Source organism: Aspergillus campestris (genome assembly GCF_002847485.1).
Source record: "Aspergillus campestris IBT 28561 chromosome Unknown P168scaffold_5, whole genome shotgun sequence".
NCBI lineage: Eukaryota > Fungi > Ascomycota > Eurotiomycetes > Eurotiales > Aspergillaceae > Aspergillus > Aspergillus campestris.
In genome coordinates, this window is record NW_020194340.1 from 1,790,247 (window position 1) to 1,817,130 (window position 26,884).

Consider the following 26,884-nt stretch of genomic DNA (forward strand, 5'->3'; position numbering starts at 1 on the left):
TGCGCTGGTCCTGACTAGTACATCTCCAGACCCATACTCCGCGCATCCTGGCCCGCCCCGGCCAATAATGCCCCTTGCCTGCAGTCTGGTCTATTTTCCGATCCTTGGGAATTCAACGGATTGACTTGTTCCCCTTGAACTTTGGATTTTTCTCCTATTCAACACCATCACGATTCCGTATACAACACTCGTTTAGACAACTAAGGACTTTCCCACCGTCGTCATGGTGGCCGACCATCTGACCATTCGCAACCTCACCTCCACGCCAGTCACGCTGAAGCGCATTGAGCGCTTGCGACCCCTCGGCCTGACCAAAAGTGTCACCAGAGTCTTCACGAACAGGACCCGCGCCGACGCGTCGATCACCGCCAGTGAGCCCTTCGCGCATGAAGATGTCGAAATCCGCGTCGACCCCTTCCAGACGGTGAAAACCGACCTCCGCACCTATGTCGACTCGGACAAGGAGAAACTGCGCTGGATCTTCGAGGCCGAGGGCGAGCCCCATCAAGTGCACACCCCCGTTCCCACCGTCGAGTCTGCGACCATGAGGGCGCTCTGCGACGACCCCAAGCTCAATCTCACGGCCGTCTACGTGACCCCGGAAGCCCACCTGGCCATCTACTCCTCCGCCAGGATGCACTCCTGGATGGGGGAGCTCAAGGACAGCCTCCTGCTGTCCTCCCTCTCCATCCCGGGCACCCACAACTCAGCGACCTGCTACGTCGCCCCGCCCTCAGTCCGCTGCCAGGCCGTGAGCCCCAAGGAACAGCTCCAGAACGGGGTGCGCTTCTTCGACATCCGCGTGCAGCCACAGTACCCCGACGACGCCGCCCGCGACGAGCTGATCCTCGTGCACGGCGTCTTCCCCATCTCCTTCAAAGGCAACCGCTACCTGCGCGACCTGATGCGCGACATACACGACTTCCTCGACGCCAACCCCTCCGAAACCCTCATCGTCTCCATCAAGCGCGAAGGCCCCGGCACCCACACCGACCAGCAACTCAGCCGCATCCTCGCCGACCACTACGCCCGCCCCGACAACCCCAAGTGGTACACGCGGCCCAAGATCCCCACGCTCGGCGACGCCCGCGGCAAGGTCGTCCTCCTCCGCCGCTTCGACATCGACGACCGCCTCAAGGCCCTCCACGACGGCCAAGGCTGGGGCATCGACGCCGGCGGCTGGGCCGACAACTGCGACCACGCCACCTGCCCCAGCGGCCTCGTCTGCATCCAGGACTTCTACGAGGTCCTCGCCAAGCACACCATCCACCAGAAGGTCCAGTACGTGCTGAACCACTGCCGTCGCGCCGGCGAGCGCCGCCACCTCCCGTCTGGCGGCGGCTCCCACCCCTTCTTCGTGAACTTCCTGAGCGCCAGCAACTTCTGGAAACTCGGCACCTGGCCCGAGAAGATCGCTGCCAAGGTGAACCCGGCGACTGTGGAGTATCTCTGTCGGAGACACTGCGACAACGACGGCGATTGGTCCACGGGGATCATGGTGACGGATTGGGTGGGCAAGGACGGCGATTGGGACCTTGTCCGGTGTATTGTGGGGATGAATGCGCGGTTGAGGCTGCGGCATGAGGAGCATGGGGAGAAACGTGGTTGACCGAGTTGTTCTGCGGAAGTAGAGGTCATGCTTGCGTTGTTTTGTTAAATTCGGGTTCACTGAACCAGTTACTTTTAATTAAACGATACGGGATATATTTTAATACCAGAGAGAATGCTCTCGCATTCTATTCACTTCACTCCTGTGCAGATAAAGATTCTGACGTGCTAAAAAAGTACAAACCATGGGACAACATATGAAAGAAAAAGACAAGTACAGATAGTGTATTATACATCGAATTCTAAGCCCGCCAGACAGGCTTAAGAATCAGCCTTGTCACCGCCCTCAGCAGGACCCTTCTGCTCCTCCTCGAGCGCGTTCTTCCGGCTCTCGAGCGTAAAGTAAAGGCTCTTGCCGGCGCCGTCCAGCGCGTTCGTGAGGCCAGAGCCCATGCTCTGCAGGGCCGTGACGAGCTGCGAGCGCAGGCCGTCCATGCCGCCCTGGATACCGCCGACCCACTTGGTCTGCTCGAGGTCGAAGACCCGGCCGTCGACGCGGGCGGCCAGCAGGGCCAGCTTGTTGAGACCGTCCTGGACGGGCAGCTCGTGCCAGGTGGGGTTGGCCTTGCGGGTGGGCACGGGGAAGCCCGTGGCGCGCGGGGCCAGCACCGTCAGCGCGGCCTTGAGGTGCTCGGGGGAGACCTCGGGGATGGAGAGCACGGCGACGGGGCCGAAGAGGACGCTGGAGAGCTCGTGATGGCCCTTGAAGGGGAGGACGGCGTCGTGGGCGGCGCGCGAGAGGTCGTGCGTGAGCGTGGGGTCCTCGGGCGACGCGGCGAGCGGCACCTCGGCGGAGGTCTGCGTGGCGGGGTCGACGGCGGAGGGCTCCGTGGCCTTGGTGGTCGGGCGGAAGTGTTCGACGATGCGGAGGGCGACCTCGAAGATGCTCGTCTGGACGATCTGGATCTTGACGTGCGGCGCCAGCGCGGGGACGTTGCGGCCCTCGGCGGCGATCTGCTCGTCGACCTTCCGCAGGGCCCGGCTCAGCTCCCGACGGATGGCCACCCATTCCACGGATTTGAGGTTGTCGTGCTGCAGGAAGAGCATCAGCGGCGTCGTCCGGATCAGCGAGGTGTACTGCCGCAACAGCTGGGACCGGCGATTTTCCGGCCTGCGGTACGAGGGCGGCTGCGAGGGAGGGTATCTGGCGATCGGGGGGACGGAGTGGGTCATTTGCTCGATCGACGGGGCGGGGGTCGTGGCCGTCGCTACGGACCTGGCCCAGGACGCGGCGATGGGGCGCTCATATTGGCAGACGGTCTGGCGTCGGAGCGGCTGGGCGATGCGGCCGCTGGAGAGACGCACGCGGGGGGGCATTGTGCGTGAATTCGGGGGTGGATGGGATGGGAAAGGTCGATTGAGTCGTTATGAGAGGGAATTGACCAGGACCAGACCTCCAAGACGCGAGAATGGAGGTGTTGCCGACGGGAGGATGAAGTCGTGGATGATCGTGAAGGGAAACGATAAATTCCCAGACGGAAATCTTGACGACCCAAAAGGGAATAGTCGGTGGTGTGGGCGGTGAGGGATTCTGCCGGACCGTGGCCGACATCGCCGGCAAGCAGAGGGGCATTTTGGTTACAGATCGCGATTGAGTCAGATCGCCCTTGTTCGTGTCACTCTCCATTGGGCTTTTATATCACTCGACCCCTCCTCAACTCATACACTTCTGGACTCTGTCTGTCACACAGTCAAGATGTCTGCCTCCATCTTCGACCAGAAACCCAACCAGGTCTCGATTTCTCCCTTGTTGAAGAACCTCGCCTACCCCGCGCCCAATGCGCCAGTAACGGCATCTGAGATTGCCGCTGCGTTTGCCTTGATTTTTGAGGATCGTCTGTCGCCAATTCAGACGGCGGCTTTGCTGACTCTTCTTCACTCGACGGGGAAAGATCGGGAAGCAGCGGTCATTGCGCAATGCTCCCAACGCATGAGAGAGGCGGCCAGCCAGGTGGATAGAACCGCCTTGGAAAACGCCGTCAAGGCCCGTGGGAAGGGTGAGGGCAAATACAATGGTGGTGTGGTGAGTCTGTTTGGTCTGTTAGTGTACTGGGTTGAAAATGGCTGACCAGAAACTCTCGTTCAGTGCGACATTGTCGGAACCGGCGGCGATTCGCATTCCACCTTCAACATCTCCACGACCGCCTCGATTGTTTCCTCGCCGCTCCTCATGATGGCAAAGCATGGGAATCGCGCCCAAACCTCGTTTTCCGGGTCCGCCGACGTCCTGAACGCGATTGAGCCCACTTCCCCGAAGATCTCCGCCGTCTCCGCCAATAACCTTCCCCAGGTGTACGAACAGACCAACTACGCGTTCCTGTTCGCCCCCAACTTCCACCAGGCGATGATGTACGCCGACCCCGTGCGTCGCGGTCTCGGCCTCCGGACCATCTTCAACCTGATGGGCCCGCTAGCCAACCCCATCGACTGGGCCATTGAAGCCCGCGTCGTCGGAGTCGCCTATCAGAGCCTAGGCCCGACCTTCGCAGACGCCTTGCGTCAGAACGGCTGCAGGAAGGGAATGGTAGTCTGCGGCGAGGAGGATCTCGACGAGATCAGCTGCGCCGGAAAGACCAACTGCTGGAGACTGACGGAGTATCCCAACCCTGCGTTCGACGCGGCGCGGGCGGTCGACGACGACAGCGAAGAAGACGAGGAGAACCCGCGCACGCTGGTCAACGTGGAAACATTCCAGCTGCAACCGTCCGACTTTGGGCTGCCGACGCACCCGCTGACGGCCGTCTTCGGGCGCAAGATGCCCAAGGACAACGCGGCCAAGCTGATGAGTATTCTGCGCAACGAGCTGCCCCGCGACGACCCCATCCTGACCTTCGTGCTCCTGAACGTGGCGGCCCTCTTGGTCACGTCGGGCATCTGCGAGTCCGAGACGAGCAACATGGGGCCTGGCGACGACGGCCAGGTCATTACTGAGCGGGGGCCCGGCGGCGGACGCTGGAAGGAGGGTGTCCGTCGGGCACGCTGGGCGATCGAGAGCGGCTCGTCGCTCAAATGTCTGGAGGGGTTTATTGAGGTGACGAACAAGCTTGAATAATCGCTACGGTGCATAAACATGTCTTTTTATCTTTGTTCTTTATTTCGGGGTTTTTTTCAGCGCTCCCATCAGGGACGCACTACCATTGTTTTCACATGAACCGATCTATCTATTTACCTTACGTTGGTTAAGTCAGTCAATGACAGCTTGACAAGAGCACAGCAAGAATAATATATCTGGTATTTTAGAAGTATGTAGCACGATAATGAATATCTGAATGACGAGGCTCCACCTGCTACATAGAGAAAGAGTAGTCAAGGCAGTCCAAACTCTCCACCATCAGCCGTCTTTCCTCCCATGCCCTCGATATGATTATTTCTCATGTGATAAAAGCCACACCGTGAAACTCCAAGCGCCCTAACGAATGCACACACATCAATCGTAATTCAAGTCCTTCACCCTCACCACCGGCGTCCTCTATCAATCCATCCACCATCCATCATCCACCAAGCCAAGTCAAGCGACAAAAAAGAGTCGATAACCACTCATCGCGCCTCAAACTGAACCATCCTACATATCAATCAACGTTAGCATCTATCCACCCTCTCAACATGGGAAAGAAATCCCAGTAAGAAAAGAGAAAGAAAATAGAAAGAGAGAAATACCTCTTCGTCCGCTCCTTATACAGCACCCGATGTCCACACTCCTTACACCGGATCTGGTCGCCCCGCTTCAGCGACACGCGCGAGTTGCACTCGCCGCACAGGTAGGCGACCATAGGACCCTCCAACGAGACGGCGCCGTCTGTCGCGAAGGCGTTCTGGTTGCCGCCGCCCATGGTGGGGGCTTGGTAGGCTTCGCGGGACATTTTGATTGAGTTTCTTGGGGATTCTTGGTTGATTTGGTTGGGTGTCGGAGCGTTGAGAAGAGTCGGAGGTGTATTCGGAGGTGAGATCTGGATGCGATGATTCTATCTTTCTGGATAGCTGGAGATCTTTTTTTCGGCGGTTGAGGTGATGAGTCAGCGAGTGGATCGATGGGATGTCAGGCTAACTGTTCTAGGTTAGATGGTCGGGTGTGGCCAATTGGGTTGCTTTTGGCTTTGTCCTCGACTATAGTGACATCTCTATCAATCTCATCCCAGACTATGATGTGGTGATTACTGCTTAGGTTCTAGTTCTCGTAGGATGTTTTCAAGTATGCTAGTATAAGGAGGGGGTTAGGTCTTTTCGTTAACATTAAGAACCGGATAATAAGGGCAAGCATTATCCTAGCGAACCGAACTCGAGATCTACTAGTTAAGTTTATATACACCACACCTACAGACAAGTACAAGAAGACGTAAACCACCTATTGATATTACTAACCTTCTCTATATAACCTAGGTCTATATAGCACCTTTTCCACAGCTCACTTACCAAGGGGTAAAGTTTTCCATATATGCCTCTCAAGCTCTTGTGCCCTTGCAAACTATTCGGAGCCCTTCTGAGTAGAGTCATCAGTTCCTAGAACCTCATCGTCCGTAACCACCCACGATTCTCGTAGTTCCTGACCATCCCAGTCGGAGGGCACGGAGACTGTGCGATCGGTTCCCTCGACCCGCTCAATCGCTACTCGCCCCGTTAGTGAATGTCGCAGCATCGTAACCGGCAGCATGTCACTTACAATAGTATGGGTCTCCGCCTAGATACCCCAGCGGGGTATTGTCTCTTTTCGTGGGTCGAGGGGATCCATTGAAGCCGACCTTGCATCTATTTTGGTACTGCTTAGTCCAACGCTTCGGGCATCGTCGCGAAATGGGATCTTACTCATAAACGACGAGCACGTCAACAAGCCCCTTCCATGATTTCTTGGTCGTCTGCCCGTCCGTGCAGAGCCCGTTGGCGCGGCTTTCAAATCGGTAGCGCTGCTGGCCCATGGTATTGACAGCGCAGATCACCTGCGTGGAAGACGCGACGGTGTCCGTCGCGGGGGGCGTCTTGCCCTTCCCCGTGATCGTCCCGTCGGTGAAGGCCTGGTCGGGCCACTGGGCGTCGGGCTGTTCGTTGTTGCGTGGATAGGTCAGGAACAGGGTGAAGTTCCGCTTGTGGTAGTAGCTCAGGTTCGCGGGGTCGTCCACGTCCGCCTGGGACAAGCCGGGGACGAAGACCTTTGGAATTGGAACGTCCGCCGGGTAAGATGACAGGCGCTGTCGACTTGCGAGGCCGTTTTTCGATACCCAGGTGTTCTTGGCCGGGCCCCATCGCGCCCAGTACGCATTCTCCAGCGTTGGGCTACCGTATGTGTTGAAGTACTCGACATTGGTTTCGAGGTTGTTCAGTAGGTCTGCTCGTCTGTTGGACACTTCTTCTTTTGGAAATTTAGGGAACGAAGGGGGTGGTGGACTTACTGTGACACCGTCCTTGAGCATCATTCTGCCAAGTTGGCACACATGTTCTCACCGTTCCTGCCAACACGTCGGGATACAGACCGCGGAAGGTGGATCCGCCTTCCTCGGCGGACGCGAAGGGGAACTCGTCGCAGTTGCTGAATGCCGCTTTAGTTGCTGTCCCCTGGGATGCTAGCTCGTAGTTGGCATTATCTGCCTCGCAGAAGCCTGATGGGCAAGCCCTGTCTCTCCGCCGTTGTTGGTTCACAGAGGACTCCCACGTCAGGGTATAGCCGGAATTGGCGCGCTTGTTATTGTTCAGAAACTTTTCAACGTTGCTGCAAATACCGGGGATCTGGGCTGCCCCCGCGGGACCTTGGAATGTGATATCGGAGAAAAAGGTCACGCAATTGTAGTAGAGACGGGGCAGACGGTTCGGGCAGTCTGTTGGCGTTTCCCTTTTCTGGAGACCGGTGCTCCTGTCCGAGGCGGCGACAAGGTCGCGCCGTAGCGTATTCGCACTCGGTGTGAAAGCATCACAGGTGCTTCCAGTGGACGTCGTGCATTGGAATGACCCAAGCGTAAACCGTGGCTCTTTCGTTGATAGATCAGAGTCCTCGCGCTTGGCAAGGGATGCGTTACCGGAACTATGGAAGGGATCAATGTCCAAGCTGAGCACAGCCCTGTTGGCCCAGCCCTTCGCGGATCCGCCGAAGATGGCCCCAGACAGAGGCTCTTCAGAGAGCAACGGCCCATGGTCGAGAGATCGCTTCGTGGACGGTAACGATGAAAATGTTTTGGAAATTATGGGAATCCTGCGCTGAGGGAACGGGTACCAGATGCCGCTGGTCCATTTGCCATACTTATAGATCTCGGCTATGCAGCCAAAACCAAATCGGTAAAGGAAGCTAACCGAGTACTCATACGCCCAACTGTTGTCGCCATTGTTGGTCGCGGCCGATGTTTGGGCATGGAAATTGACCGTCGTATTGGCGAAGGCGGAAACATGGGCGTCGGCCAGTGTGCCCTTAAGCGGCCCTATCCCTCCCCCGATCTTGATGCCCAGGTTGATCTCCGGGGTGGCGTGGATATTAATGTCCACATCGGCGCGGACGCTACCGGATATCGAGGGCTCTAGACCATTGTTGTTGATCTGGGTTTCTTCCATGTCCTCAACGTCAAGGTTATTGGCGGCCTCGTCGTTATTGGGGAAGTACAGCTCGACGGGCTTGAACTTATACGTCATTCCAACCCGCAGGTCGCCAGAGACTGTGACCTGGCCAGTGATCTGGCCCCAGAGGTCCATGGTTGGTCCCACGGCTGCGATTCCTTTGATCGCCAGACCGGGGTAGGACAAGGTATCGATGATCTTCTTCCTTTCACTGGGGTAGTAGAGGTCTGCATTGCCTGATATCCCAATCCCTGCGTATACTCGCGGATGAACGCCCACATAGGCATACATATCCGTGACCGTTGGCGGCACGACGGTGCCGGAAAAGTAGTAGGAGTATTGAGCGTTCATCTCCATATTGAAGTCGGCAGTGATGTCCATCCCGGCGGTGAATGTTGTTGCGTCGTTGGTGCACATCAAGCGTCCACTGTAGAGAACTAGAGACCGCACGAGTCCCATGGGGAGCGTACCGCCATCTGTCTTGGTGACGGTGGTCAGTTTCTTGACCCAGTTCATGAAAGTTCCCTGCCACCGACGTCGAAGGCTGCTGTCCTGCGATCGGACATCCAACCTTCCGGTGTAGTTCTGTGGCGAGCGTTTGGGGTCTAAGACTTTGGCCCGGTCCACGCGGTCCCTCCATTCCGCATAGGTCAGGGCGTCGTCTGTTGAACGCTTCCGCTTGGAGGCAGGCGAGTTGGTCATCTCGTCCCAGTACGGCAGAAGATTCGTGTAGTCCACGCGAATATTCACTTGCTCATCCTCGCGCTTGATCAAGTGGAAGTTGTAGTCAAATGTCAACGAATACAGGCCTAGATCAGGTTAGTTAATGTGAAGGATCGTGGGATGATTTAGACAAAAATTCACCATTCTGGTTCTGACTGGCCTCTCTTTTCTGGAAGGCCCAATCTGGCAGATCTCTTTTCACGAGTCGCTTAACAGGTTCCATTGAGACGACGCGAGCCCAGGGACCCTCTCCAGAATGGTCGGGAAGTCTGATGATCGTGTCCTCTGCTCCTTTGTAGAAGATCTGACGACATTCCTTGGAATCGGCAGGATGATTACAATAAACCAACACGGTCTCTTCGGAATGGTCAAAGACCGCATCCAGTAATGTCTGATTTGTCGTGGAAATGCTCCTCTTCTTCACATTGACCGGCTCATCGGGGGTCACGATGGTGTACTGCGCATCAAAGCCATTGTTGATCGAGCCCGGGGGTCCATCCAGCATGACAAAACCGTAGGGATCCGAGCCCGGATCATCTTCCATATCGCTCGGCCTGGTGTCTTTGTTGTTGTTGCCAAAGTTATCGCTAAACTCCCAGGTAACATCATCGTCGGGTTCGTCGTAATAGTGGCTCCATAGATAGCTGGGCTCGACGGGCCATTGATCGTTGTACCGCGAGGGAGGATCGCAGCAAAGCCTGTAGTCCGGGCTCATCATCTCGGGGATGTGAAATCCATAGCACTGGGTTGATTCATACATGGTATTTGCGTACATCCAAGACGGTATCCGCGCCGTCGTGACTTGTAGTTTGTCTTTGGCACATTGTCCCGGATTGCAATCATCGATAGCCCACGAGCAATTCTCAAAGTCGTCTGGGTGCTCTTCGTCAGTGTTATAAACTACCTAACAATGCCGAAGACAATTCCAATAAGACGTACCGCTCTTAGGACAACAGAACTCTCGCCATATAGGCCATTCGGTACCAGGCCCTGGACCCAACCTCGAAGTGCCACACAGCCCTAGATGATTTGTCAATGCCCGGAATACCTATTGTTGTACGTCAGATTGAACCTACCGCCGTCATCTTTATCATAACGCAGCCCGACAGAAACTTCATCGTCTTCACACAAACTTCCTGCCGGATTGAGATCGCATCCGGTCCAATGACACTTGTTCAGGATCTCGGTGCCATCACAGCAGAGCTAAGAGAGTTTTGGTCAGCGTCGCCAGTACCTTCACAACAGATTCATGTTGGTTCTTACACTCCGTGCCCCGGAAAAGCAGTCACCATGACCCTTTGCATCAATGTATGTGTCGTGGTTGAGCTCAAATTGCGATGCACCGCAGCCTCGATCACAGCCAAAGCTTGAGCGTTCGGGAGCTCCCATCCACTCGCAGTTCTGTGGCATGGCTTTTGTTGGACAGCAGATGTAGCGCCACCAATCCTCCGTACACGCACCGTGCATGGGGAAGTCCGCGTTCTTCTGGTCCGGCGAATGGGCCATCTCAACTGCAGTGTAGCCGCTCTTACACACCTGATCCGGGCCCCGCTGGTTGCGAGTACCGTCCGTGCAAGAGGGTGTGGTATAGCAGAGCTCCCCGGTCCATTCTGAGAGATCAAATGACAATTGTTCAGCTTCATCTGGATCGAGTCCAGTGTCTCTGAGAGCACCCTCCATTGCTTTTTCTCCAAACAGACCAGTCATCGCCTGATGATCTTGGGTGTCTAGATCCATGGACCAGATCATGACGCCTTTCAAACACCGCGAAGTGAGATAGTTCTTTTTGGCAGTGAAGGATTCCGCGTCGTCAAAGGAGATCCACTAGACTTTGTCAGTGCGATACATCCCACGATCCTTGCAAAGTACGAACCTGATTAGACCCGTACACCATCCATTTCACGGAGGATACCTCGTCGTAGGAGGTCTTGGACCCCAACTGGCCTTGTTTGCTGAGGACCTCTACACCGAGTAGTTAGTAACGTGGTGGTGCGAGAAATGACCATCAAAATAGGGAATGCACACCAGAGTACGAGAGAATCCCAGCTTCGTTGGTGCAGACACCCGCAAAGCCAGCAGTATCAAAGGTACACGACGGTGGGGTAGTGCATGTCAGGTCTGAGATGGTGAATGAGCGGCCGTAGAAACCAACGCCCATGACGACCTTGTCGGAGGTTACCCCGTTTCTCCAGAGCAGGTCAAGACCCTCATCTATCTCAGTCAGGTTAGTGTGGCCCTTCAAGTAGGGTCCGGTCCAGATATTCTTCTGGTCCCAGATCCCATGGATGTCATAGGTCATGACGTTGAACCAGTCGACGTGTTCCTCGAGTTTCTTCAAATCGAAACCACGCAGATACCAGTAGCTAGCTGGGAGGGTGATGGTCAGTTGCCATCCCGGATCTTCACGGTCGAAAGCATCTCGGATATCAGAACAAAGCAAGACCAGGTTGCCGTAGTCCACCGTGGAGCCACCGCGGTCTTCGGCAACCGGATACTCCCAGTCTATTGCAGTCTGTTAGCTGCAATTTGCAATACGTGGGGTTGCAAAGACGGTCTACGAACCTATGTCGACACCATTTAGGCCGTAGCGCCTGATATACCGGATCAACGATGCAATGAACTTTTCTCGGTTTGGCGCTGTGGACGCCATCTCCGAAAACCGGTGCTGGGTCGGGGGGTCGTTGAACACCCAACCACCTAGTGCTTCGTTAGGACAGTGATTGAAGCCAATTTAGGACACGTTATGAGGTAGTTAGAAGCTAATACTAACCAAGAGCGATGTTCACCCGTAAACCGGGATATTTCTTCTTGAGCCGCGAGACTCGAGCCACGATGGGACCCTGACCCTGAGTGTCTGTGATCTCATGCTCTTCGCTGACGTATTCAAAGGCAAGATTGATATGGGTCAATGCTCCGGCAGGAATGTTTTCGGGCAAGTAATCATCACAGCCTCGGGTGGCTCCCCACAGGCCGTAGTATCCAATACGCACATCCAATGCCATTGCGTCGTCGTTCTCGGGGCATTCCGGGCGTCTATGGTAATGTTAGAGATTATCCATAGATTCAGGTAGAAGTGACCTACAAGACCGGAAGGCAGCCACCTTTGTTTTGACATTCACTGCTGCAGAAGTCTTCTGTTGTGCCGCAAAACCCGAATTTGCTGAGAAAACGGTCAGTATCAGTGTCATCAAGCGGTTCAATATGATAGTATCCCGTCAGACTCTGGGGATTCATACCTGCAGCAGACATTCAAAGGACAGTCAAAGCTGCCCTCTGGGGCATATTGGCCGCATTCAGCAGTGGCCTCGCACGATCCTTGACAACTAGAAGACACTTAGTTCATTCACTGGGTGCAGATAAAGAATCGAATGAGGGCGACTAACCCCTCGCCGCAGAAATCAGGACCAAAACCACAAGATCCTGTTGTTCAAATGCGAGTCAGTGGGAAGTAAACCTTTGGTGGAAGGACGACCTCACCATGCTGGCTGCAGCATCCGCTCTCGCACGGTTCCAAGAGACTGCATTCTGAACCCTGCTGGGCTGTTGCTAAATGCCACTGTACAACACAGAAAAGGAGAAAAGCAAAGAGTATTCTTGGCTTCATGACTTTTGGGGTCCAGTAGCATGCGAGAAAGTGGCCGGGTCTGAGAGAAAAGAGCGAAAGTAAAATGACTGACTTGGTGAGACATATTTCCGCTCTCCAGGTGCCCTGATCTATGCTTTATGCAGAAAGCGTCTCTCCAGACCATCAAGATACATCGGCACCAAGCTAAGATCCTTGATACCAGCCGACATGGATATGGATCTTTAGGCCCCCCCCCCCCCCCCCCCCCCCCCTCTCCCAACGTGATAGTGCTGGAGGCAAGTAAAAGCCGCACAAGCTGAAAGGCTGAGAGGCTGAGAGAGTTAGCGTATCATTCTGCAGATCAAAGCGATGTTACCTTACCTATACGAAGTATACCTGTTGGGATTAGTAGCAAAAAGTCCTACTCCATGTAGACGAGTGCATAGTCGACGCTACGATGTACCTACTACCGCCCCTCGCTCTCGCCCGGGCCTAGATTCTACAAACCCCTGCTCGGGAGATTTATCCTGTGGCTCTTTATACAGAAGAATCCGTTGGGCGCCTGGCAAGGGAGCCTCGCTCGCAGAACAAAAGGGTTGAAATTTGCGCAAGTCGGGTGTGATTGCAAAGTGTCGAAGACTGACATACATTGAATCCAGTGCTATTGATCCGAATTGATAAACCTTCTCAGCACAATGGCATTCCCTTCGATACAAATACTCGCTGTGATATGCGCCATCTTTCCGCCGTTTGTGAGCACTTTGAAGATATGGGATACCCCAGCTGCTCTAGGAACTCTCATTCCAGCCGGATGTCGGGCAGCTCTGACGACGAACATAACATGCCCGGGAAAGCTGATCACCGCCGCTGAGATTGTGAACCAAGTGCCCCAGAACGAAACATTTCTTGAGCAGTACTGCGAGCCCGCCTGCAGAGACTCGCTCCAGGTACCCTTTCCTGTCAGAGCAACGCTGGTCCAGACACTGGGACGCTGATACATATGCAGAGCTTCGCTACACTGGTTAACACTCGCTGCGGAGACACCGTGTACTCGTTTGGCAACTACACGAAGCAGTCTGGCAATGCCATCGCAGTCCCCTTGTTGTGGTCGCAAGATGTCGCGTGTCTAGAGGATTCGTATGTCCACGAAAGCGCGGTGGAACTGGGAATTCGGGCTGATGAATCATGCCGCACAGGACGACCCATTCACTATGCCTGCCATCAATCACCAACCATACTATCGAAGCCTGCGATGACTGCACGCTGAAGTATCTATCTGGTCTGTTGAACTCTACATATGGGCACCGGAGAGTCCGTGAGAATTCCTTCTCCTCGCTTGCTTCATCCTGCAGCGTGGACCCAACGGCGTATCCGCATGGAACCGTGACATTTCCCCCGGCGCCTACCAGGTAAGAACCTCGGGTGCTAGGCATGCGGTTTGTTTGCGATACTGACGGAAAGAAACCAGCACGGCCAATTCATCCGCGCCATGTCTGGGCACCGAGTACACCGTGGCCGAAGGCGATACCTGCGAGTCGATTGCCGAAGCAAACCATCTTGCATACTATCGACTTTTGAGCGACAACGGAATTGACCTAAACTGCGAGAGCCTCGCTGTGGGAAACACTTTGTGTGTGGGAGACAGCTGCACACTCCACACGGTGAGGAACCCACCCCTGTCAATACCTCGTTGCTCAAGTGATTTCCACGTCGCTGAAACCCTTCTCCAGGTTGCGGCCAACGAGACCTGCAAGGACATTCTCGCCGATCAAGACTTCACCATCACCGAGCTGCTAGCGTGGAACCCGATCATCCACACCAAGTGTGATAATCTCGCGAGCTTGGTCAACCGTACGATCTGTGTCTCCCCCCCGGGGTCCGACGACTGGGACATCCCCATCACGGTGAGCTACAACGATACCTGGACGTTGCCAACGGGCGACTGGGCTCCGCTGCCTTCCGCCACCGAGGCGTCCAATGTGACTTACTGTGACCCGCACGCTTTGGGCAGCATTGGTACCGTCACCGCAACGGCGAACGTTACCTATTCAAGCCTGGGAGCGTCGCGGATTACGGACTGTCCGGTGGTCGACCAGGATATCGAGAGGGGGTTCGATTTGGCCTTGTTGCCCGAGGATTGCAGCAGCAGCATGGAGCCTTACTGCACGCCTTTTCTTGACGAGCCGGCGCCGCCGTCGACCACTTTCGCTTCTAGCTGTCTGCCTAGCGTGATTATGGGGTGGTAGTAAGCTTGGAAGGGTAAAGGGTTTGAAGATTGGCATGCTAAACCCAGGAAGAGTTATATGCTTATTTGATTCGTTCCTCCGTATTTACCTAGCTAGTGGCAGTAGAGCGGGGGGCCTTGCTTCCTGCAGGTGGGAGACGGGTTCAAGAAGATTGTTTTAACCGCACAACGCGTTGTAACTACGTAGGTTGTTGGGATAGCTGTCTTAGTCCGGAAATTCTTCCCACATCTACAGTCCTGTAGAAATAACTTGTAAACCAGATATGTCCTCTACAGCTATCTGTTTCTAGAATTCATGAAAGTCATCAGCCCAAAATAAGCCAACATAACCTAGGCTAAGCTTCAAGTCAACAGTTTGTAAGCGAGATGCACGGATATATCCGTCCACTAATGCGAGGCTGAACATCATGGGTCCACTGATCCCCCACTGTTCGCGTGGAGTTACATCATGAGAGGTGCATATTGCATACACTGCATAGTCCCCTGCAGCGTCTCTAGAGTTCAATCAGAGCGCCGCGGGTGCCGTCATAGCCAGCCAATTCCACCAAACTCGTAGCGTTCAGGAGAGAGCCGGTCAGCCGGTCCAGTTCGGAGGTGAAGGGATCCAACCGATTCTCCCAGGCAATCTGCCCATGCTCGTCCAGCCAGAGAACCTTGATAAATCCAGACGCGATGGCCTCGCGGTCCAGCAGGTACAGACCGACCTGGATTCGCAACTGCGCGAGGCTGAGATCCCGCCACTTCTCGCTCTCGTGCGCACGCGCTACCGTGTCCTCGTCATTCTGCCCACTGATGTACTGCAGATTAGTCCCGTCGCCATTCATGTCGAAAACGCCGCGGAAGTCCGTAAGTCCCGGAACGCGAACCATCACTCGTCGCCATGAGTCGGGCCCCCCACTACCGTCGTCGAAGTCATAGCGAGAGGGGTCGTCCAAGATTTTATCCCCCGAGACCCCCCACCCGGGGATCTCGGACTCCTGCTTCATCTCTTCGTACTTCCCGGTGAGATCCGGGTCGTAGCATGTGCGCAGCCAGACGGTTTGCAAGCCTTCGCAGCTGACGAGGCTGATATTCCGCTCGTGTGATGTCTGGTGCGTGGCTAGCACGCGTGTGATCTCCTCGTTGAGCTCCGGTGGAGTGGACTCCGCACGGTGTTGATACGGCTTAAGGCAACCCGTCAGGCTGGCTGCCGTAGGGGGAACGAGAAAGAAAACATACATAGCGCTCCATTAGCGTCAGATCCTGCCATGCCCAGACGAGTCGCTCCCAATGTTCCCGGGTATCTCCGGTGGCATTGTGATGCCACCGCTCCTGTTGTTTCCCGGTCAGATCAGAATAGAGCCGGGGAGATAGGGAGATACTTACCGAGAGGAAGATGTCGAATGGGAGACGGCCATATTCAGCCTCGTTTTCTAGCTCTTCGGCAGACATTAGAATTGGAACGGGTAGCGGAATGGTGGAGGAATGAAAAGGGAAGAAGAGTAGAGTAGGAGGAAGGGATGGAATATCAGGGCATGAAACGCTAATTTAGTTTCTTCCGAGATGTCAACGCCCAACGCCACCAACGCGCCATGATCAAATGCCACAAATTGCTCCATTTACACCCACGGGCTTAGCTAGTACTTAGCGATGACCAAGATGGATTCACAATTTCCGCTCTACCTAAGACATCCCAAGCGACTGGAGAATCTCTCATAGCTCATAAGGGAGAGACCAATGCCACTCTCTTCATTCATCCCCAAACACCACACTATGGGTATACGACGTCTTCTACACTGTTCGCTCCTTGTGGGAGCTACACTGGCGGATCCCCGTCTCCATCGACGACAGGATGGCCCAGTCGACCCCGGCACAGCGGCCGATTGCACCTGGTACGACACGGCCCTCGACCCGGCCTACACCTGTGAACGGTTTGAGCTCTACTGGGGATTGTCCCATGGAGACTTTGTGTCCTACGTATCTCTCTCTCTCTCTCTCTCTCCTCTCACCACCCATCCCAACTAACACACAAGACAGAACCCCTCCGTTCTCGACGACTGCACCGGTATCAAGATAGGCAATTCCTACTGTATCGAAGTCAACAACGGCCAGCCCCGACCAACCACAACGACACCGACTCCAACCATCACGGCAGCCCCCAAGCCATCACCCACCCAGGACGGCCTAATCGACACCTGCACGACCTTCTACATGGCCGTCGCCGACGACACCTGCGACAAGATTGTCGCCCAGTACGGTACCTTCACGGTAGCCGACTTCATCGCGTGGAATCCGGCCGTCGGGCCGGATTGCAGCGCCGTCTGGGCCGAGTCCTACTACTGCGTCGGGGTTCCCGACACGCCTACGGGTAACCCGCCGACGGATGCGCTGCCGCCGCCCCCGATGTCGGTTGTCCCTGGAGTAGCGAGGAGAGCTATCACTACTACGACAGCCACAGCTGGCTGAACCAATGCGCCGACCCCGACGCATCCCGGCGCTGTCTGCGCCGCTTGCAATAGGTGGCGTAAGGTGGATAGCGGGAATACTAGGGACAGTACCGGAAGCAGTATGGAATCAGGGCGGCCAGCTACAATAAGTGGAACCCACGGGTGGGAACGAGCTTCTCGAGTCTTTGGCTAGGATACTATGTGTGTGTGGGCGCGTAAGTGGAGTGGCAGCATCGTTTTCATACGTGAGCTATTTGTTCCTGGGTCGTCTTATATTCGTTCTTGGTCGAGACTAGAACAAGTACTCTATTCTGGGATATAGACTCTTTCTTTTATCTATTGGGGAAAATGAATTGAAACTTTCCGTTGGTCCTCTTGATGTGAGAGTCATATCTTCATACCTACCTACCTCCCACGGCCATATCGGTCTCAAGAAACGTGAGCAAGACTACGAATTGGTAGTTGAACTCACAAATATGGTAGCACATACGGTATACCTACTTATCTACCTACCTAGTATCTACTAAGACCATGTTTGGAAGGCCTCGTGATTGAATCAATGTATAACCAGAATTCTATTAGTATCTATGGTATATGCAAATGCAATCCGTCCGTCCCAAACTCACTCATAAAATGCATCCATCCTCCAAACATTAAGGTATATACATCGTAAACCTCCAACACTACCTACCACCCCCCGCCAATCTTCCCAGCGAGCTCCACAACGCGCGTCGTATCATTAGGCGCCGCCGTCTTGTCCTTGCCCACGTCACTCTCCACCTCGCGATAGGTAGTGTAGATCAGCTTCGACAGAGGCACGTCGATCAGCTCTGACCAGCGCTGTAGGGCTTGGTGGATCTGTTCTTCCTTGTCCTTGATAGATAGGGGCTGTGCGGCGACCTCCGAGTCGGAGTCGGCTGAATAATACGCTTCGTCTACACGAGCTAGCCACGCGCGCTGTTCGTGTGGGGATGGCTTGGACGGAACACCCTCCGCTGTCGACTCTGCGCTGGAGATAGTAGTAGCAGCCTGGCGCGCGTCCTCGATGCGGATCTGGCCGCCTCCGTTCGTGCAGCCGCCGGGGCAGGCCATGACTTCGACGTAGGCGTATTCGGGCCCTGATCCTGCGGCTGCATTGCGTGACATTGGTTGGCGCCGGTTTGCGGATACGGCGGCGGCTTTTGCGCCGGGGAGGCGAGAGGCTCGAGCGGGCTTGAGCTTCCGCACGAGGTTCTGGATGTTTCGAAACCCGTAGTAGCGGGCTGCTTTGAGGAGGGGCTCGTTGGATGCGGATATGAGGGAGTATTCTACTACGTCTGCGTTTCGCCCGCGCTGGGCGACGATCTGGCTTCCTGGATGGCGGGCTTGGAAGGATAGGAGCACGTGGTAGAGATAGCCGCCGGAGGTGGACGCGTCTGTCGACTGCTCGGGGGATAGGCGTTTCGAGAACAGGAATGAGTTCAGGGCGGCGTCTGGGAACGTCGGGGTGTAGGATGAGGGAAGGGCTTTGAGCGGTAAAGAGGGAAGGGAGACTCCTCGTGCGGATGCCAGGGTCAACAGTTCGCGCGAAGTAATGACGCAATCTACATCGCGCACCGGGGACGAATCCTGCGCGGCGTCTGGGTTCCACGCGGCGTCGGTGAGTTCTTCTCGGCTGGCTTCTAGCTTCTTATCGAAACAAGGCATAACCGCCACGTGCCATATCTGAGAAGCAGGGACGCCGAGGGCCTTGCTCAAGACACTCTTCAAGAAAGTGCCCGCCAGTGCTTGAGGTGATTTGAGGCGCGACAGGTGCGGGAGGATGAACGGGTGGGTTTTCTCAGCATAACAGATCCACCCTGGACAGGCCGAGGATAAGATGGGCCGCTTAGGAAGGTTGCTGCCCGCGTTGTTCGATGCTAAAGTATCCGCGACCTCGTCCGCGGTGAGAGCCAGAACGGCTTCGCGCAAGACGTTGGTGTCGACTACCCAAGTAAAGCCGCTCCCGTGCTTGCCTCCAGCCCTCAACCCCTGCGGACCGCTGAGAAACTGCTGGATCATGTGCGTTGCCTCCTTCTCGGAGATCCCATAGGTAGCTGCCAAGCTGGCCCTTGCCTGGGGGCTGACGCTTGCAACAAAGATGCGACCTTCACTCGACGATGCGCCGTTGATATCCGCCGTGACTCCATTTTGTGTAGTTTGAACAGGGATCTCCGGGTGCGCGTCGAGATTATTCAGAACTTCAGTATGCGATTGCAGCGACACTAGAACCGCTTCGGCCGACGTCACACATCCCGAGCACGCAAGGCAGTCCGTCAGCGAGATCTCCGCTGGCGGAGCATTCTCAATCTCCGGCTGGACTTTGTCTTCTTTGGTGACTTCATATGGGTTCTGTTATTACAAATCAGTTTCTGTACAATAAGCTGTGGAGTGCGATATCGGCGAGAGAAGTGGTTATACCTCTGAGTTTGCAGGCTCCTTCTGCGGAAGTGTCTCGACCGGTTTGATGCACGCGACTCCGGGCGAGATGAAATCGTTCAAGTCGTCTGCCGATAGAATGGCGCTCATGGTGACCGATGCGGCGAACCCCGCGGAGCGATTATCGGGAAGAGATAGCGGCCCCGCAGACGAAGGGATTGAGATCTGCTTTCGTAGATGAGCTTTCGTATATGATAGACGACAGGAGAGTCGGATTGCCCCAAGTCTGCGATCTAGGAAAAAAAGTAAGTATAGTGAAATGAGAACAGATCAAGGACTGAAGATATTCAGATCTAGAAGTTTGTATGGAAGTTTGTCATCCGGCGTGGCGAGGGAACCAACAGGAATCAGCCGATTATTATTAAGAACGGAGTACTGATAAGCTCACCGCTTCGGTTCTGCCGCAGAAATTCCATCCAACTGACCCAGCTGTTAACAAGGAATACATCCATGGAATTGTTATTGTATGCTGTCGATAAGAACATTATATTGCCGGACAAAAAGAGAGTACTCACTAGCACTATAGGGGGGAAATAAGAAAAGAAATATAACGAGAAATAAAAAAGAGCAAAAAGTTGAAGATGCTCCCTGGGGGAATCGAACCCTCGACTTCAGCTATTCCGGTCATGGAGAATCCTCTGCGAGGTAGTTCACCATAAGAGCCGCGCCATAACCACTAGGCCAAGGGAGCTGTTTCTAAGTGGCAATAACCAGCACTTTGATCTTTTGAGCGCTTTCTCGCTTTTTCTCCAGCCAGGCCGCTCCACCCACTGATAAGCTCTCACCGCCCTCTCCTGATCCACCCGGATGGCTGTGCGATGTGAATACGAGGTGAGTCAGGGTCTAGGCAGGTCAGGAACAACGATCCTAGCCTCATGTAGATAATATAAATATGATGTTATCCGCTGTTCAGGGGATTCGTTGATTTAATATCCTCAAACAAGTGTATTCTCAAACCTACACAGCCTACAAAATGTCCTCAAACCCGCAAAAGTACACTCAGAGCACTCTCCCCAAATCCTGGTCCCAGCCATCCAGCTCCAAACCCCCATCAAACTCCAAACCCACGGGACCAAATCGACGCGAGATCCTGCGCGCAACAGCAGAAGAGACAAAATCTCTTCTACCCCAGCTACTTGCCCTACGCCCCCAAGCTCCCCCAAACGGATATTACTACGCGCACGCGCGGACCCGCGTCCTAGACGCCAGATACAAACCCAAGAATCTCAGCACCACCGTAGAGGTCGTCAATGCAGACACATACGATACAGCAATTGACCTGGCCGGTGCAAACGGCTTCCTCCACCACGACCACACCGCCAAGGTCTGCGTGCTGAACCTAGCGAGCGAGAAGCACGCCGGTGGGGGCTGGCTGCGAGGCGCAATGGCCCAGGAGGAGGCGCTCTGCTATCGCAGTAGTCTGAGTTTCACGCTCAAGCGGCGGTTTTATCCCATTCGGGACCGTGACGCTATATACTCGCCGACGGTGCTCATCATGCGGGGAAACTTTGATCAGGGCCATAAGTTGATGGACTTGCAACGACCGGAGTTATTCCCCGTCGTCAGCGTCGTCAGTGTGGCTGCTGTGCGGAGGCCGGAGATTCTGAACGCGAATCCGCCTAGGTTCAAGCACATTGCTGATCGGCACTTGACCAAGGATAAGATGCGGGCTATTCTCCGGGTGGCGGCGTACAATAGACAGCGGAGGCTGGTCCTCGGCGCACTTGGCTGTGGGGCCTTTGCGAACCCTAAACAGGAGGTTGCAGACTGTTGGGCGGAGGTCTTGCAGGAGCAGGAGTTTCAGGGCTGGTGGGAACGCATCGTCTTTGCGGTATTAGAGAACCCCGGCGGGCCCGCTATTAATACCGGGAACTTCAATACCTTTCGCAGCAAGCTGCAGGGTTTGAGAGTTTGATACCGAGATATCGGGTGGAATATGTGGTTGATAGAGACGATGATAATGTACATAGCCTCAATACGTCAGACAAGCCAGATACCAAGCGATGTTTACTTTCTGGTCCGCGTCGAGCGTCGCCGGCCGACGGGTGATACCTCTGGTTTGACCTCTTCTTCGCTCTTTAGGCTCTGTTTGCTCTGTCGTTTCGACCCTGCTCGTTTCGGCTTCGGCTCCTCTTCTTCCTCTTCCTCCTTGACAGGTGTATTGCTTTCTTCCTTTGTAGCTCTCTTTCGCTTAGACTCCCCCTGGGCGGCGCTGGAATCATCCCCATTGATGTCCTTCGACACCGGGCCCGTCTTCTTCTGTACACTCGGTACCACCGCACTTGTCCGTCCGCCGACAGTAAGAAAGACTATTTTCTCCCCGTTGGGTAGAGCAGAGGTGCTGTTCTTCTTCCCTTTACTCCACCGATGCTTGAACAGCCAATCCTCGGGGAACTTGTCCGAATCCGCAAGGAGGTCCACCGAGGTTGAGCAGACGTAGTGGATCGCCGAGTTGAGTTCCTTGATTTGATCGTCCCCCAACGTGTTGCTGTATTGTTCTGGATGTATTTTCGCGTGATACAGAATTTCATCTCTGGTACGCGGTCAGCATCAGGATAGCATCAATAGCTAGATGACAGCGCAGGAAACAAACCCCATCCAGTTCCCGATCCCACTAATATTAGCCTGATCCAGAAGAAGCGCCTTGATAGGTACTCTCTTACTACGCAGCTTCTGCGCCAGCCACTCCTGCGTCACCACATCCTTATCAACAACCGGATCGGGCCCATTCTCCTTCAACGGACTATACTTGCGGATCTCCTCCGCCGGGCAATCCACCAGTCTGATCCTGCTCAACCGGCGGAAATCCACAAAAGCCGCCTCGGTCACAGGGGTCCCATCCGTCTCCAGGAGAAACTTCCAATACTTAGGGGGCCACTCCTTGTCCGCGGGTTTATCAGTCCGGTAGTAGTAAGTGTCTGCGTCGCGGATCTTCAGCCAGCCAGCCATGCCGAAATGCATCAGCGCGTGCGGTGGGGAGTCCATCGCGATCCAGAAGTATTTCCCTTGTTGACCTGCGCTTGCGATCTTCTTGCCTTGCATTGCTTTTTGGAAGTCAGAGCCGCTGGTCCCTGCTTTGCCGTAGACGATGTCATCGTTTTGGGTGGATACTTTGGTGAGGGTCTTTCCGACTAGATGTTGGCGGATGAAGTGCACGATGCGCGAGACTTCTGCGAGCTCGGGCATGTTGAATTGATTGATTGATGCGGATGGGTATATACAGTGCGATGAAGTACGAATTGAATTGGCTTGTTGACAGGTAGCGAATTGATTCTGGGTAATAGGGTGGTCGTAGAAGGGACAGGGCTTTTGGGTGAACAAGTAGAGTTGACTGTTCTACTTGAAGAGTACTCCGTAGTAACCTGTTGATTACAAGGTAAACGCGTCGATCCTCGGGGCCGAGAGAGCTTAGTAATAATGCACCATTGATTCTTATGATCGCCCAGCGGAGGGTATACAAATCGCCTATTAGTACTCCGAATCATCGCTCAGTAGAATTCTATACTGTAGATGTGGAGTTGAGAGGACTGGATGATGTGGACGCTTTCGTATTCAATACAATTTCAGGCATGACCCATCTACAAAAGCTCAAGCTTCTCCAGTGCCAATCTATACAAGAAAGAGGTAGAGGGCGAGTAGCAATGAAGTACTAGTTATACCGTGATTAATGAGTGATTTGAGACTCGTGCTCGATTGCTACTCCTCAACCCTGCTTCTTCCTGGTTCCGCCTTTCTAATCCCACAATACATCATCTGCGCATCCTTTCCACAAGAAAAAAGAGTCATAACCATTGAAGCCGTGGAGTATTAGCTGATTCGCAAATGGTTTTTTGGCCGTAGCTTGGGATCACACTAACTAATAATAGCCAGCTCACTACCAGTCACACTGCAGCCATTGCCGCTCAGACTGTCCACCCTACATTGGGGCGTTATGAACGCTCGAACACGGCTGAATTGACATAATGCTGTGCAAGGAAAGTACCTAAGTGAGTCCCTCAAGGGCGCTTAGTCCTTGGCCTGGTAAGTTGTCTTGATGTTAAAAGGGAGTAGGCACCCGCTCAAGCTTCGTGAAACTCAACTTCTCTAGTATTCTTTGACACAGGCACCAGTGTTCTTGCTTCCTTCGTTGATCTACTATATATATATATACCAGCTATATCAGTCTGCAAGCCAGGTATGAATCCCACCAAATGATTGGGCGTCCTTCATTGACTAGCCTTATTAAAAGGACCTACAATACCATGGGAAAACTATTCAAGACCATTGTCGGTGTCGGCAAAGTCATCACGGGTCGCCCAGCTGACCTTAAGAAATTCTTCAATCCAACAGCCGACCGAGGCAAGACAGTGTGGCCAAAGTCACAGGCTGACCTACTCCGCTATGGGGTACGCTGGGATTACGACGGCGTTATTACACGGGAAGATGGCAAAGAATATCACAAATATCAACTCCAGCCAAATGCTGGCAAAATCCCTTCCACCATCAAAGAATGGCGAGATCACAACGGAGGCACACATGCAGTGATAGCGACCATGTATATTGAGAGGGGAACTGACCCGGATGATGAAACCTTTGAGCTCGCCGTGAGAAACTCGCTTGAAGAACTCTAGCAGCAGTACCAAGTGTGTTGAGATATCCTGTGTTCAATGATTTGAGAGCCTGCGCCCTTTCATGTGACAGCTGAACACATCCATGTCTTGTATAGTTTGGGTTGAGGGAAGTTGAGGATAATGAATAGTATTGTTGGGAAAGCCCTACCAGTCCACCAAGGACATCAATTGGCGAATTGGTCAGACCGGTAGGGCCTTCGAATTCTAGATGTTCTCCAGTTCAGTTAGATATTTTCTACTCCGTACTAAGATACGGTAGAACTACTCCGTAGGTACTCTCGGGCCGTGCTTGCTAGGTACCTCTAGGTAGGCAATGTTATCAGCATGGGGTGATCCAATCATGACTATCATTGGGGCTTCAAACCTCAGATCAGTGGGGCCATTAAGTCTTCAAGTGTGGGGGTACTCTTAACTTGGAAGACGACCACGCTTTGCCATGATATGGTTTGAGATAAGGTCGAGATGGTGTCAGGCGGATTTTGTCAATCTAGAGGGGCTTGGTAGAAATAATACAGTTCTCTCGACCATAGTATTATGAATATTTACCAAGGAGTAACCCGAGTAACCCATCGAGCAACCGTATAGAGCGTTGTAAACCGAGAACCGTGCCAAGCCACTATGTAACATGAGAGATCTGACTAACGCCAAACACCCCGAGAGTTTCACCGGTTCCGCTCTGTGGCAGGGGGCTATAAGCAACAACTCCAAGTATCAAGAAAAATAACAATATCTCCATGCTCTCGTGCTCACAACTTTTGTCAGGCGGCTTTGATACTACCCGAGGAAGGTTAGCATGCAGGAACCCATGACCACAGCCCTGCCTTGACAATGGTTACGCGATTTATCAACCGGTGCCTTCAGTCTTCTATCTTGCCCAACTTCTCTGTACACCTACAGCGTCGGACCATGAGTTAGTAAACTAGACTCTGCCACCTAGATTGTCTGCTGTTAATATTGAGTTCTATCCTTCAAGGTACAGAGACAAATCGGGGGTTGTTCTCTTATACCTCCGGTAGGTTTCTTTACAATGAGGACCTTCGATTGAAGGAGCGCTATGTCGAATTCGATCCCGTGGCCCTTTTACGAGAAGCAGAAAAGCATATTGACTCTAGCCATGGACACGCTACACTCATTACCAAACTCGCCGAAGGAGGTTTCAATCGTGTTTTTCTTCTAAAAATGGACGATGGTTTCGAGGCCATCGTCAAGATTCCATACCGGATCACTGGCCCCCAACACTACGCCACCGCAAGTGAAGCCGCCACCCTCCATTACCTCCTTTCTATAGGGATCCCTGTTCCAAAAGTCTATGGATACTCCTCTTCGAAGAGTAACCCCGTCGGCACGGAATATATCGTCATGGAGAAGGCTTCGGGAATCGGTTTGGAGTCTAGATGGCTTAGCATGAGCAAGCGCGAGCGGCATAAACTCGCTTCCAGTTTCGTTGAAATCGAGAAGAAACTTTTTGACATCCCTTTCGGATCTATAGGAAGTATATACTTCAAAAAGGATGTTCCGTCTGGCCTCCAGGCAGCGCTCTATTCAACCGACACGGAAAGAAGCCTTGAGTCAGAGACGCTCTGCATTGGTCCAACTGCAGATTATATGTTTTGGCATGGAAAGCGGGCTGGCCTCAGCCTAAATCGTGGTCCGTGTAGGTTTGCCATCCCATACTTCACTCATATATCAGCCTCTGACTATTGTAGGGAAAACCCCCAAGGAGTATCTTGCATCGATTGCGGTGAAAGAAATCGAATGGACACAACGGTACGGAAAACCTATGGAACTGGACTTTCCGCACAACGGTGTTTTTCCTGGGGAAAAGTCTCCAGAAGACTATCTCCGTCTTCTAGACAGATATCTCGCGTTAACTCCGTATCTGCTTCCAAACGAATCTTCAGATCCGCTCAACAGACCGACTCTTCGTCATCCAGGTATGTATTCTCTGATTGTCTGGGGAAAATATGCCTGACTGTGTCGAGACCTAAACCCCAATAATATTTTCATTTCGCCCGACACGGGCGCCATCTCTTGTATCATCGACTGGCAGCATGCAACGGTCGAGCCCCGTCTCCTGGTCGCCGGCTATCCCCGTGCCTTCGAGAACCCAGACCCCGAGCAATCCCTCGTCCTCAAAGAACCCTCGCTTCCCCCGGACTACGAAACACTCCCCGCTGAGGGGAAGGCCGAAGCTGATGAACTTCATCGCCGACGTCTCCTATTCTATTTCTACCGGATTCTGAATGGTCACTTCAACAAAGCACATCTCGAGGCCCTACGTGACCCCCTTCTCCATCCACGTCAACATCTGGTCGATAGAGCGGGCCGCCAATGGAGTGGAAACCTGATGACCTTGAAGGGAGCATTAGTTCGGATGATCGAGTATTGGCCCCATTTACCCGGCACACAGGGGTTATCGTGCCCGGTACAGTTTACGCCCGCTGAGTTGGATGGGTTCCATGACCAGGAGCAGCTGTGGTTTGACCTAAACAAAGTCGTAAACCATTGGCGGGAAGAGATCGGGGGTGTGAGCGAGGACGGGTGGATCTGCAATGAACGATATGATGAGACGGTGCAAAGAGCTGCTGAGCTCAAAGCGTCTCTGGTGGCTACCGCCGAGGGAGACGTTGAAGATATTCGCCTCTTGGAAAAAGGCTGGTTGTTCCGGGATCGCGAGGAGTTTGATTGATTCAGCAGTATTCAATATTAGAGCATATCA

General features: G+C 53.9%; 14 protein-coding genes and 1 non-coding gene across 15 annotated transcripts; 7 read left to right on the forward strand and 8 right to left on the reverse strand.

Annotated features, from left to right (window-relative positions):
* Positions 1-223: 223 nt before the first annotated feature.
* On the forward strand, positions 224-1,609 carry P168DRAFT_235245 (phosphatidylinositol-specific phospholipase C; the record flags this gene model as incomplete). Its single annotated transcript, XM_024833451.1, has 1 exon — positions 224-1,609. The coding sequence occupies one exon, from the start codon at positions 224-226 to the stop codon at positions 1,607-1,609; it is 1,386 nt and encodes a 461-aa protein (XP_024693825.1).
* A 129-nt stretch (positions 1,610-1,738) lies between these two features.
* Positions 1,739-3,039, reverse strand: P168DRAFT_252483 (mitochondrial 54S ribosomal protein uL10m). The gene has a single exon (XM_024834332.1). It carries the CDS (start codon positions 2,923-2,925, stop codon positions 1,870-1,872), a length of 1,056 nt encoding a protein of 351 aa, XP_024693826.1. The 5' UTR covers positions 2,926-3,039; the 3' UTR covers positions 1,739-1,869.
* A 178-nt stretch (positions 3,040-3,217) lies between these two features.
* Positions 3,218-5,100, forward strand: P168DRAFT_310630 (anthranilate phosphoribosyltransferase). The gene is made up of 2 exons (XM_024839412.1): positions 3,218-3,631; positions 3,695-5,100. The coding sequence occupies exons 1-2, from the start codon at positions 3,305-3,307 to the stop codon at positions 4,658-4,660; spliced, it is 1,293 nt and encodes a 430-aa protein (XP_024693827.1). The 5' UTR covers positions 3,218-3,304; the 3' UTR covers positions 4,661-5,100.
* Positions 5,101-5,145: 45 nt separating this feature from the next.
* P168DRAFT_318261 (Rpo12/RPC10 RNA polymerase subunit family protein) lies at positions 5,146-5,468 on the reverse strand (the record flags this gene model as incomplete). Its single annotated transcript, XM_024840185.1, has 2 exons — positions 5,146-5,170; positions 5,266-5,468. The coding sequence occupies 2 exons, from the start codon at positions 5,466-5,468 to the stop codon at positions 5,146-5,148; spliced, it is 228 nt and encodes a 75-aa protein (XP_024693828.1).
* A 789-nt stretch (positions 5,469-6,257) lies between these two features.
* Positions 6,258-10,471, reverse strand: P168DRAFT_310631 (uncharacterized protein; the record flags this gene model as incomplete). Its single annotated transcript, XM_024839413.1, has 6 exons — positions 6,258-6,351; positions 6,409-6,943; positions 6,990-8,576; positions 8,610-8,948; positions 9,004-9,762; positions 10,399-10,471. 6 exons carry the CDS (start codon positions 10,469-10,471, stop codon positions 6,258-6,260), a joined length of 3,387 nt encoding a protein of 1,128 aa, XP_024693829.1.
* A 116-nt stretch (positions 10,472-10,587) lies between these two features.
* P168DRAFT_211822 (glycoside hydrolase) lies at positions 10,588-12,283 on the reverse strand (the record flags this gene model as incomplete). The annotated part of the gene is made up of 8 exons (XM_024833057.1): positions 10,588-10,686; positions 10,736-10,824; positions 10,888-11,364; positions 11,425-11,559; positions 11,633-11,876; positions 11,950-12,022; positions 12,099-12,185; positions 12,246-12,283. Coding segments are annotated over 8 exons (1,242 nt in total), but the record flags the coding sequence as incomplete, so codon positions are not given.
* Positions 12,284-13,122: 839 nt separating this feature from the next.
* On the forward strand, positions 13,123-14,673 carry P168DRAFT_318263 (LysM peptidoglycan-binding domain-containing protein; the record flags this gene model as incomplete). Its single annotated transcript, XM_024840186.1, has 4 exons — positions 13,123-13,374; positions 13,434-13,564; positions 13,624-13,836; positions 13,896-14,673. 4 exons carry the CDS (start codon positions 13,123-13,125, stop codon positions 14,671-14,673), a joined length of 1,374 nt encoding a protein of 457 aa, XP_024693831.1.
* A 499-nt stretch (positions 14,674-15,172) lies between these two features.
* Positions 15,173-16,103, reverse strand: P168DRAFT_252492 (uncharacterized protein; the record flags this gene model as incomplete). The annotated part of the gene is made up of 2 exons (XM_024834333.1): positions 15,173-15,835; positions 15,930-16,103. Coding segments are annotated over 2 exons (837 nt in total), but the record flags the coding sequence as incomplete, so codon positions are not given.
* A 192-nt stretch (positions 16,104-16,295) lies between these two features.
* On the forward strand, positions 16,296-17,170 carry P168DRAFT_326936 (LysM peptidoglycan-binding domain-containing protein; the record flags this gene model as incomplete). Its single annotated transcript, XM_024841177.1, has 3 exons — positions 16,296-16,628; positions 16,689-17,056; positions 17,110-17,170. The coding sequence occupies exons 1-3, from the start codon at positions 16,389-16,391 to the stop codon at positions 17,168-17,170; spliced, it is 669 nt and encodes a 222-aa protein (XP_024693833.1). The 5' UTR covers positions 16,296-16,388.
* A 496-nt stretch (positions 17,171-17,666) lies between these two features.
* nar1 (iron-sulfur cluster assembly protein NAR1) lies at positions 17,667-19,844 on the reverse strand. The gene is made up of 2 exons (XM_024835084.1): positions 19,538-19,844; positions 17,667-19,468 (listed from the first exon to the last, which is right to left on the reverse strand). The coding sequence occupies exons 1-2, from the start codon at positions 19,643-19,645 to the stop codon at positions 17,786-17,788; spliced, it is 1,791 nt and encodes a 596-aa protein (XP_024693834.1). The 5' UTR covers positions 19,646-19,844; the 3' UTR covers positions 17,667-17,785.
* A 293-nt stretch (positions 19,845-20,137) lies between these two features.
* P168DRAFT_t90 lies at positions 20,138-20,246 on the reverse strand. The gene has a single exon. It is a non-coding gene; the product is annotated as a tRNA-Ile (tRNA).
* A 174-nt stretch (positions 20,247-20,420) lies between these two features.
* P168DRAFT_310634 (uncharacterized protein) lies at positions 20,421-21,470 on the forward strand (the record flags this gene model as incomplete). Its single annotated transcript, XM_024839414.1, has 2 exons — positions 20,421-20,548; positions 20,594-21,470. The coding sequence occupies exons 1-2, from the start codon at positions 20,529-20,531 to the stop codon at positions 21,468-21,470; spliced, it is 897 nt and encodes a 298-aa protein (XP_024693835.1). The 5' UTR covers positions 20,421-20,528.
* A 92-nt stretch (positions 21,471-21,562) lies between these two features.
* On the reverse strand, positions 21,563-22,741 carry P168DRAFT_235158 (putative formamidopyrimidine-DNA glycosylase; the record flags this gene model as incomplete). Its single annotated transcript, XM_024833446.1, has 2 exons — positions 21,563-22,088; positions 22,149-22,741. 2 exons carry the CDS (start codon positions 22,739-22,741, stop codon positions 21,563-21,565), a joined length of 1,119 nt encoding a protein of 372 aa, XP_024693836.1.
* Positions 22,742-23,536: 795 nt separating this feature from the next.
* On the forward strand, positions 23,537-24,368 carry P168DRAFT_147754 (uncharacterized protein). Its single transcript, XM_024832779.1, has one exon. The coding sequence runs from the start codon at positions 23,746-23,748 to the stop codon at positions 24,163-24,165; it is 420 nt and encodes a 139-aa protein (XP_024693837.1). The 5' UTR covers positions 23,537-23,745; the 3' UTR covers positions 24,166-24,368.
* A 976-nt stretch (positions 24,369-25,344) lies between these two features.
* On the forward strand, positions 25,345-26,854 carry P168DRAFT_296881 (aminoglycoside phosphotransferase family protein; the record flags this gene model as incomplete). Its single annotated transcript, XM_024838140.1, has 3 exons — positions 25,345-25,819; positions 25,872-26,099; positions 26,148-26,854. 3 exons carry the CDS (start codon positions 25,345-25,347, stop codon positions 26,852-26,854), a joined length of 1,410 nt encoding a protein of 469 aa, XP_024693838.1.
* Positions 26,855-26,884: the final 30 nt, after the last annotated feature.

Bases quoted from the DNA above. Each gene is read 5' to 3' on its own strand.
- P168DRAFT_252483 (XM_024834332.1), bottom strand. From the start codon at position 2,925: ATGCCCCCCCGCGTGCGTCTCTCCAGCGGCCGCATCGCCCAGCCGCTC.
- P168DRAFT_310630 (XM_024839412.1), top strand. From the start codon at position 3,305: ATGTCTGCCTCCATCTTCGACCAGAAACCCAACCAGGTCTCGATTTCT. The intron at 3,632-3,694 runs GTGAGTCTGTTT...ACTCTCGTTCAG, and splicing joins GCAAATACAATGGTGGTGTG to TGCGACATTGTCGGAACCGG.
- nar1 (XM_024835084.1), bottom strand. From the start codon at position 19,645: ATGAGCGCCATTCTATCGGCAGACGACTTGAACGATTTCATCTCGCCC. The intron at 19,469-19,537 runs GTATAACCACTT...TTGTAATAACAG, and splicing joins AGGAGCCTGCAAACTCAGAG to AACCCATATGAAGTCACCAA.
- P168DRAFT_147754 (XM_024832779.1), top strand. From the start codon at position 23,746: ATGATTGGGCGTCCTTCATTGACTAGCCTTATTAAAAGGACCTACAAT.